The sequence below is a fragment of the Culex pipiens genome, chromosome 2, assembly GCF_016801865.2.
Source record: "Culex pipiens pallens isolate TS chromosome 2, TS_CPP_V2, whole genome shotgun sequence".
In the NCBI taxonomy this organism is placed as follows: domain Eukaryota; kingdom Metazoa; phylum Arthropoda; class Insecta; order Diptera; family Culicidae; genus Culex; species Culex pipiens.
This window is the reverse complement of record NC_068938.1, coordinates 77,644,783-77,654,561: the sequence shown is the minus strand read 5'-3', so window position 1 is coordinate 77,654,561 and position 9,779 is coordinate 77,644,783. Positions and strand designations below refer to the sequence as shown.

The 9,779-nt window shown below is 34.7% G+C and overlaps 2 protein-coding genes across 6 annotated transcripts in view; one reads left to right on the top strand and one right to left on the bottom strand.

Annotated features, from left to right (window-relative positions):
* LOC128093043 (hepatoma-derived growth factor-related protein 2-like) overlaps positions 1-9,779 on the top strand; it is a 160,982-nt gene that overhangs the window by 66,963 nt on the left and 84,240 nt on the right. The gene's annotated exons all lie outside the window — the stretch shown is intronic.
* Positions 1-9,779, bottom strand: part of LOC120413569 (tyrosine-protein kinase Btk29A) — a 210,904-nt gene that overhangs the window by 195,616 nt on the left and 5,509 nt on the right. For all 5 annotated transcript variants that reach the window (XM_039574448.2, XM_039574450.2, XM_039574449.2 and 2 more), the window contains exon 2: positions 5,079-5,466. In XM_039574448.2, coding sequence (XP_039430382.1) covers positions 5,079-5,231 — 153 coding nt within the window. In that variant the 5' untranslated portion in view covers positions 5,232-5,466. The remainder of the gene's footprint in view (positions 1-5,078; positions 5,467-9,779) is intronic.

The following is a 9,779-nucleotide window of genomic DNA, read 5'->3' as shown; positions in this document are numbered from 1 at the left end:
AATACTCCATCTAAACGCATCAGTTCTATGAAACGCAATAAGTTCATGTGCAACCGCAATCAATAATGCAACTTCCAAGTAATACTCGCTATTTGTCACTTTAAGAAGATTTCCTAGTGTCCCAAGAGAAGTATTCAGCTATAAAAGCCATCCTAACTGAATCTTAGATCAACAGTTGCATCAAAGCGAATCACAGGTGAACAGGTTGAAGATATCCAAAACAACAAAACATGAAGCTGGTTCTGGTTGCACTCCTGGTGGCGAGCGTCGCAGTTTTCGTGGTTAACGGACAGTTTGGCCCAGGCCGGGGTCAGTATCCATGGGGGCAGCAGCGGGACCAGTATCTCGGCCAGCGGCTGTACCCAGGTCAGCAACGCTATGACGGACAGTTTCCCGGCCAGCAACGCTACGAGGGTCAGCAAAGATTCCCTGGCCAGGTCCCATCGGGAATAAAAGGTTAGTTAATTTTTTTTAAAAAATATTAAGAAGTTGAATATAATTTTTAACATTTACAGGATGAAAATGAAGAGGCATAAATAGCAGAGAACACCAATTGCTTTATAATAGCTCGACGATGGATCACAAAATGATTGCTAATATTGCTTAACATATTGAAATAATAAAAACTTACGCCATGAAACAATTCAGTTACTGTATTCTACAGTTTTGAAGAAGGTTTTAATTTTTGTTTTGTCATTCTGCATAAATTTTATGATATTTGGTAAGTTTTCCTATTTTAAAAGATCATTTTAGCAACTTTTCTTTTTCTTAACAATCTTGTTTTTTTTCTTGCTTTATTTTACTGTTACTTAAGTTTTTTAGATTAAAAAAAGATAATGTTACATTGTACGAAAAAAGATAAATAGTTCAAGAAATTACAATAATTTTAATACGGAGCCTGTTTCTTTAATTTCAAAATACATATTAAAAGATTTTGAGCCAAACTTTCCCATATAATTCAAAATAAACTTATGCCATACACAAATATTAGCAAAACACACCCTTCCATTCAATAAAAAGCCTAAAGAGAGTAGTAGTACAGTGTGCTCATGCTCACCCACACAATCAAAATGACAGGCACAATCCAAAAACAAAACTTTCTCAGCATCTCTCTCTTCAAGGCAAAAAGAAGGAAATTTGCTGATTTTTCACTCGCAAAAATAATTATGATCATCATTTTCAACTCAGAATCAGGATAAAACTCTTATTAAAATTACTCTTTATTAAAATCCAAACAAAAAAAAACTTCTCCACACTTCACACATCGTCGAATTTTCACCCTCATTTTCATGAAAAAATCTACAAGAACCCACATCGAAACGTATCAGTAATTGCAGCATTTTCCTCCAACTTGAAATTTCCTCAAGAGAGCGGGGCAAAACTCGAGTGCCCACAACCGACGGCTTTACGCCGGAAGGTAGGCTTGACGAGATGAAATTAAATTTAGCCGGCAAAAGGGTGATTCACCGCTGCTGCGTGCCTTTCTGGCCGGTTGGTGGCCGAGTTCTGAGTCAGCGTTCGCCGGGTTCCGCGTGAGAAAGTGTGTGGCTCTTCACCGAACTGGCGTCCACCCGAAAGACAGTGCTCAGTCGCAGTGAGAGGGAGAGAGCGCGCGAGAAGTGCGAGAGTGTTTTTGGGGTGGCGGTGGTCAGTTTATCATCGTGCTAACCGCAAAATATGCACATCTTCTGTCAGAAAGTTCGAACACTGCGTCGGAGAATGTCTGAAGAACACTTGCGTGTCCAAAACACATTTTTTTTTGCTATTCTTAAAACAAGCGTAATGAGAAAGGTTTTCTTTATTTTAAAATTACATTATTATTCTTGTAAATTTGCAACATGATTTTTATTATTTTATCTTTCATATTTTTTTTCCAGAACCACTCTGCTAATTTTGCAGTTTTCTAAGGCTGCTCTCGCCCCAATCCCTCTCCTTCCCCCTTATTCTGCTACCAATTCTTTCAGTTAACAAAAAAATCGTCTTTCGTTCTTCTCTTTCCTTCCTCTCTTTGGTGTTGTTGTTTGAATAAGGGTTCAATTTCTAGTCAAAGATTTACCAACACATTTAAAGTATGTTTACATGGCAGCTGCGGCTTCTTTCGCATTACATTAGCTGTCTTTTTCTGGTAAAAGTCAACTCAATCGGAATTCAATTCGAATCGTTTACGAATTCCGTTTCAAACGCAACAACCGGTACGTACACGGTCCGATTGAGTTTACTGACCTAAGGGTGTGAAAGTTCTGTCTTGTCGGGGGTCCATCTCCCATTCACGATCTTATTCCGTAAATGTATTTCAACTATCTAGCTAATTCTTCAAAATTAAGATATAGAAAACTATGTTCACATATCAAAACTTTACTTAGTCTACGCCATTCCGGTTATGCACACAGAAAAATGTTGTGTAGAATCAGCCTGTACAAGGTTTGATTCAACAAAATTTTGTTGAATATAATCAACGCCGATTTTGCGTTGAAACAAACCTTGATTTTCTCAATTCCACAAAAATCTTTCGTTGTTTTGAAAAAGTTGCTTTGACGTTTAGCGTTAATTCAACAAAAATCTTTATTTTCACATCAACAAAACGTTTTGTTGATTCAAATATGCCTTATTTTTCCTCGTGTGTCTGTGGCATAACTACTTTGACTTATCTAAGTCTCATCTAAACAATCCACCATTTTCTAATGTCGATATCTCAGCAACTAATGGTCCGATTTACAATGTTAAAATATGAAAACTTCGTGAAATTTTCCGATCTTCTCGAAAACAATATTTTCATTTATTTTAAATCAAGCCTAACATTTCAAAAGGGCCTAACATTCAATATTACGCCCTGTTGAAATGTTGATCCTGATTTATTATTTTTTTAATATTGTTTTCGAAATGATCGGAAAATTTCACGAAGTTTTCATATTTCAACATTGTAAATCGGACCATTAGTTGCTGAGATATCGACATTAGAAAATAGTGGGTTGTTTGGGTGAGACTTAGAAAACATCAATTTTCCTGTTTTTAAACCTTTGCATGACAATATCTCAGCAACTAAGGGTCGTATCAACAAAGTTCAAAAAAGCAAAATATAGAAAATTTGCTCAGCCTTTCAAATTTTTTTTTTAAAGTGGGCAAACATGAGCACTAATTTAAAAAAATGAATAACTGCGACTTTTTTGAAAAAAGTTTTCTAAAAATTGCTATAACTTGAAAACGGTGCACTATATCTTAATTTCACTTAAGTACTTTTTGATTGCAAATTCGATTTTACATCGAAAAATGAAGTTGAAATTTTTTTGGTACCAATATTTCGATTTGAAAAAAATCAGTATTGATTCAAAAAACTTGGTCAAAGATTTTTTGCCCATTCTGGAAATTTCTGAAAAGTTGGCATTTAATGTCCTCTAAAACGTATCGAAAAATAAAAAAAAATAAAAATAGTGTTTAATTGCAAATCAAGTTTTAGTGACAAAAAGTGAAATTAAAATTCACCAAAAAATGTTTTACCGCGTATCATTTTTTTTTTTTCAGTGTAGTCCATATCCATACCTACAAATTTGCTGAAGACACCAAATCGATCAAAAAATCCTTCAAAAGAAACAGATTTTTGAATTTTCACATATATTTTTTGTATGGACAGCTGCCAAATTTGTATGGAAAATAATATGAACGAACTAATGATGCAAAATGGCTTCTTTGATGGGCATACCGAAGGCATCAAAAAAGTTTCAGCCGTATTAAAAAATACACAAAAAAAACGAATGAAAGAAATCTCAAAGAATTGCCCATCTTCTAAACATCACTTTGAAAAAAAATGATACACAAGAAAAAGAAAAGCAAAAATTACACAAAAAGTAAATTTATTGGAACATGAATATGCATAAAAAAATGTTCCATGTTTATTGTTATGTTATCTCAAGGGGGCTTTTCACAAACCAAGGAAAGGTTGACGATTATAAAAAACTTGTTTTTTGTTGTTATAAAAATAAAACTCAAAGAAAAAGTAAAAAAATCAACTTCGATTTTGAACAATCAACCTGACTAACTTAAATTTGTACAAAACCATTTCCATTTCTGTCGGCCATTGCAAAACTTATTTCATTACTTTTCAAATTAGGCTTCTTAGCATACAATGTGCTTAATCGTAGCTTAGAAAACCGCAAAAATTCCCTCAAATCCGTAGTATGCCACCAGGGACCCAAACGAAACGTGCCCACCGACAACCAAAACGCCAAACGTTTCTCGAAGGACCACCTACGGAATGATCACCGCGGCGATTATAAATTCCCCCAGTTCAGTTTTTGGCGGTCCGTTTGCGGCGGATGAATTGATTAACTTTATTTTAGTCACCAATGCTGAAAGATAAAAACTAGCCGCCAAAAGTAACGCCATTTCCAAGTCAGGAAGATGTGGTTTGTTTGATTTTGCGAAGACCTCCTTGAAAGGGTACAAAGGCTGAGTCATCAAACGGAACTAGCCGCCCAATAAACGATGACGGGGGATTGACCAACTGTGTCGGGATCCTCTTTGTGGGAATTGCTGGTTTTGAGATAGGTATTTAAAATTGATGTGTTTTTGTTTTGCGACATGAGTTTTGCTGATCACGTTTTGCGGTTTGGCACCATTTATTTCTCATCGGTAGATGAATAAACATCGTTTCTTTGGCGATCCTTTGAAGGTAGGAAAATTTTAATAAACGTTCAATATTAACTTATGAATAATAAATTAATTTCAACTTCAAAACAGTCACACACACTTCAATGCAGAATGTATTCTGCCTATCATATCACTTAAATTATGCAGGGCTTTGGAGTCGGTTCATAATAATCTAAATAATGTGTAGTATTTAATTATATGATGATGATGAAGTTGTGAGTTAACGATGAATTTGACTTGCTTTAATGAAATTTAGTGATTTTAGTTTCTCATTTTCAGCTCAAACAGCAGTTTAGTAAGCTTTGTTTGGTGATCAACAGTATTCGTAATTAGGCGACTCGCACGACACTTGCAAGATTGTGGTGTTGTAATGGTGATGATTTTCATGTGTCCTCACGGGATGGGCCCTCAGCCGGGTTTGGCTGTGTACTTACCTCCAGGTTCCCAATATCATAGTACGACAGATAGAGCCGGGTCAACTCGAACCAGCGCGTCTTGTAGTTGACCGGCGTGAAGCGTTTCTTGTTCTGGGACCGTTTGACCATGTAACCGGCCTTGATCACGAAATCACTGCGACGTTCCGTCATTATATTATTTTTTTGGCTTCCGAACTTAATCGATATGATTGACTTTTTGAAGGTTGTAAAATTTAACAAACAAATAAAACTGCTATTCCACTGACTATCAAATTTATGGCCACCGATTAGGGGAGGGAAGAAATTTCCTGTTTTGTTTTACATGTAGTTTGGCACTACATCGTTCTTAACACTACGAAGTCTGCCGTTGGGGGATTCACATTTTTGTAAACTCTACTGCAACTAGCTGTGGATAATATAAAGATCAAAATTTTAATAAAGAAGAAATCAAAAAGAAGTACAGAAAGCCATCGAGCTGCCAATTAACATCGAAGAAGAATGAAGAATAGGTGCAAATATCTACAGTGTGCGCTAGCTATCTTGATTCTTCCCCCGGTTAAACCAGAAATCGACCGAACCGTAGAACCTCCAAGAACTACACAAGACAAGAGAAAACCAAACTGGCAAGACAAGAACAAGATCACGGCAAGGCCACACCGCACCGCCGTGGCGTAAATCGTTATCGGAATCAACGGCAAACGCAATAAATTATGCACGACGCGTGAAAGTCAGAAGGAATCGCAACCAAGCCCAAGTCTTGGCGTTCGTGGAACGATAAGAGCGGTTAACCCTCGGGTGACGATGTTGGGAAAATTTGTTTGAATGGGTTAAAATTATTTGGTTCTCTACGATTGCGCAAATCGACTTTTCTTTGTTATTTATGGTTTAGATGAAACTTTGTCCAAGCATTTTCTATGTCAAAAAGGCAATTTTACATCAAATTTCCATACAGTTTTTTTTAATATAAATTTTCATTGATCCAATTTTTGCCTTCCTCACCTTACTGAGGAAAGGCTATAAAATCACTCGAAAAATGAACTTCTTAATTTGACCTCGTAGACCCACCTTCACGTATACCTATCGACTCAGAATCAAATTCTGAGCAAATGTCTGTGTGTGTGTGTGTGTGTAGGGATGTGGGTCTGTGCACCAAAAAATATGCACTCGATTATCTCAGCACTGGCTTAACCGATTTGGACCGTTTTGGTCTCATTCGATTCGTCTTGGGGTCCCATAAGTCCCTATTGAAAATTATGAAGTTTAGTAAAGTACTTCAAAAGTTATGCTAAAAAAACGATTTTAGCGTATGTCCGGAAGATTGTAAAAAGGGTGGTTTTTGTAAGAAACCCTGTCATGTTATACATTTTCAGAAAGGTATTAAAAAGACCTTTCCAATGAGCCCAAAACATTGAAGATCTGATAACCCTATCAAAAGTTATTAGCACTTAAGTGTTATTTATACACTTTTTGGAGGCCGGATCTCAGATATTTCAATGAAAATGATGTCCGGGTCCATCATGCGACCCATCGTTAGTTAGATAATCGAAAGACCTTTCAAATGAGCCTAAAACATCAAGGATCTGACAATCCTATCAAAAGTTATTGTCACTTAAGTGTTATTTATACACTTTTTGGAGGCCGGATCTCAGATATTTCAGTAAAAATGATGTCCGGGTCCATCATGCGACCCATCGTTAGTTAGATAATCGAAAGACCTTTCAAATGAGCCTAAAACATCAAGGATCTGACAATCCTATCAAAAGTTATTGTCACTTAAGTGTTATTTATACACTTTTTCGAGGCCGGATCTCAGATATTTCAGTAAAAATGATGTCCGGGTCCATCATGCGACCCATCGTTAGTTAGATAATCAAAAGACCTTTCAAATGAGCCTAAAACATCAAGGATCTGACAATCCTATCAAAAGTTATTGTCACTTAAGTGTTATTTATACACTTTTTGGAGGCCGGATCTCAGATATTTCAGTAAAAATGATGTCCGGGTCCATCATGCGACCCATCGTTAGTTAGATAATCGAAAGACCTTTCAAATGAGCCTAAAACATCAAGGATCTGACAATCCTATCAAAAGTTATTGTCACTTAAGTGTTATTTATACACTTTTTGGAGGCCGGATCTCAGATATTTCAGTAAAAATGATGTCCGGGTCCATCATGCGACCCATCGTTAGTTAGATAATCGAAAGACCTTTCAAATGAGCCTAAAACATCAAGGATCTGACAATCCTATCAAAAGTTATTGTCACTTAAGTGTTATTTATACACTTTTTCGAGGCCGGATCTCAGATATTTCAGTAAAAATGATGTCCGGGTCCATCATGCGACCCATCGTTAGTTAGATAATCAAAAGACCTTTCAAATGAGCCTAAAACATCAAGGATCTGACAATCCTATCAAAAGTTATTGTCACTTAAGTGTTATTTATACACTTTTTGGAGGCCGGATCTCAGATATTTCAGTAAAAATGATGTCCGGGTCCATCATGCGACCCATCGTTAGTTAGATAATCGAAAGACCTTTCAAATGAGCCTAAAACATCAAGGATCTGACAACCCTATTAAAAGTTATTGGCACTTAAGTGTTATTTATACACTTTTTAGAGGTTTGATTTCAGATATTGTGATAAAAATATTGTCTGAATCTTCCATGCGAACTATCGTTGGATAGGTTTTTTTTATCAGACCTTGCCGATGAGCCAGAAATATTGATGGTCTGCGAACCATATCAAAAGAAATGAGTAATAAAGTTGATTTGTTAAACATGTTAAGGGGGAATGTTGCTATTTTTACTGAATGTATTGACTTTATGAATATGAGGAAGGCACCAACCACCTAAAGGTGGATTAAGTAACGTTTTCATATTTGTATCTTAGTCACTAACTGCCCGATTTTCAATGCTCCAGGGTTGTTTTCTCAGCTTTCAAAAATATTTTTTAAGTAGTGCTTTACTTTCAAGAAGTAATTTTTAAATGCAAAAAACGAAAAGAAATCAAAAAAAGAAAGAAGCTTTCACTTGAAACTGGAACATTTTATCAAAAAAAAATGTCAAGTACTTTTCGATTGCAAATTTGATTTTGTTTACAACAATTGCTGTTTTTATTTCTTGTTCAGGTTTTAATATTTTCCAAAAAAAATATGCACTATGGCTCAAATGAAAATCAGAAATAAAAAAAAAATACATATTATTGGAATTTAACTTTTCAAAGAAATCACAAAAGTTCTTCGTAAACATTGAAAATAGAATCAATAGTTTCCGAGATGTCGCAAATTGAAAAGTTGAGAGCTGGCACTGAGATAAACTAAATTTTAGTCAGCAACAGTTCGATCAACAAAGTTTGAAAGGAAACTTGAAGGATTCTTTTTTCAGTTTTTCGTATATGAGCAATTCTTTACAAAATCGGCGATTTCTACCATTTTTATTTTTTGTATTTTTTTATTTGGCTCAAACTTTTGTGGGACTCTTCCCTACAATTTTGGCAGCTCTTCATACAAAAATGGTACGTAAATATTCGAAATTCTGTAACTTTTCAAGAAATTTTATGATTGATTTGGTGTCTTGCGCAAAGTTGTAGGTATTGATGAAGACTATTCAGAAAAATAGGTACAAGAAAAAAATGTGATTTTTTAATTAACTTTTTTCCCAAAAAGTTATGATTTTTTTTAAATAGTGATTTTTGCTAAAAAAAATAAATCTTGTACCTAAAATGTTTTGACCTCATTTTTTATGTACAATCGAATTAGCAATTGAAAAAATTTTTACAAATGTTTTGATTTTTTTAAATAGTGTCCATGATTGTCCATTCCTGAAAATATTTTTTCCAAGTCTCAACCATACCACCTTCCATTTTCTAATGTCGATATCTCAGCAAGTAATGGTGCGATTTTCAATGTTAAAATATGAATTATTCGTAAAATTTCCGATTTTCGAAAAGAATATTTATTTATTTTTGAATTAAGACTATCATTTCAAAAGGGCTTAATATTGAATGTTTGGTCCTTTTGTAAACGGATTTTGGAAAATTTTTAGTTAATTTTTTTCCGTGTGCCTATTTTTTTCTGAATAGTTCACATTAATACCTACAACTTTGCCGAAGACACCAAATCAATCAAAAAATCCGTGAAAGGTTACAGATTTTCGAATATTTACGAACCATTTTTGTATGAACAGCTGCCAAAATTGTATGGAGACTTTTATGGGTGAACCAATCACAAATTTACTTCTTTGATAATAGGGAAGGCCCCCACAAAGTTTAAGCCAAGTCAAAAAATATAATTAAAATACATTTCCGGGCCTGGTGGAGAATCGCTAGTTATTGTTATTGCAGGGGTACTTATTCTACATGACGTATTTTTGAATTGCAAAAAAACAGAACTTTTTTCGAATAATTGCACCTTCAAATGCCTATAACATGAAAAAAGCAAATTTATTTTTGCATCAAAAAATAATGTTTTGAATTTCATTTCACAATATTTTAGATTTTTAAAACTCATATTTTTTCAAATTTACGTTACCAGACATCGCACCATCCTAAACCTTAGCGCATTTGTGGTTCACTAAAAATCAAAATATTTTGAAAAGTAAATAAACAAGCAAAATTGGAAATTAATCATTTAGAGATAAACACTTAAATGAAAAAAAATGTTGCGTTTTCCTAAATCATTTTTTTCGGAAGAGTTTTAATCTTAACCTACAGCTTTGCC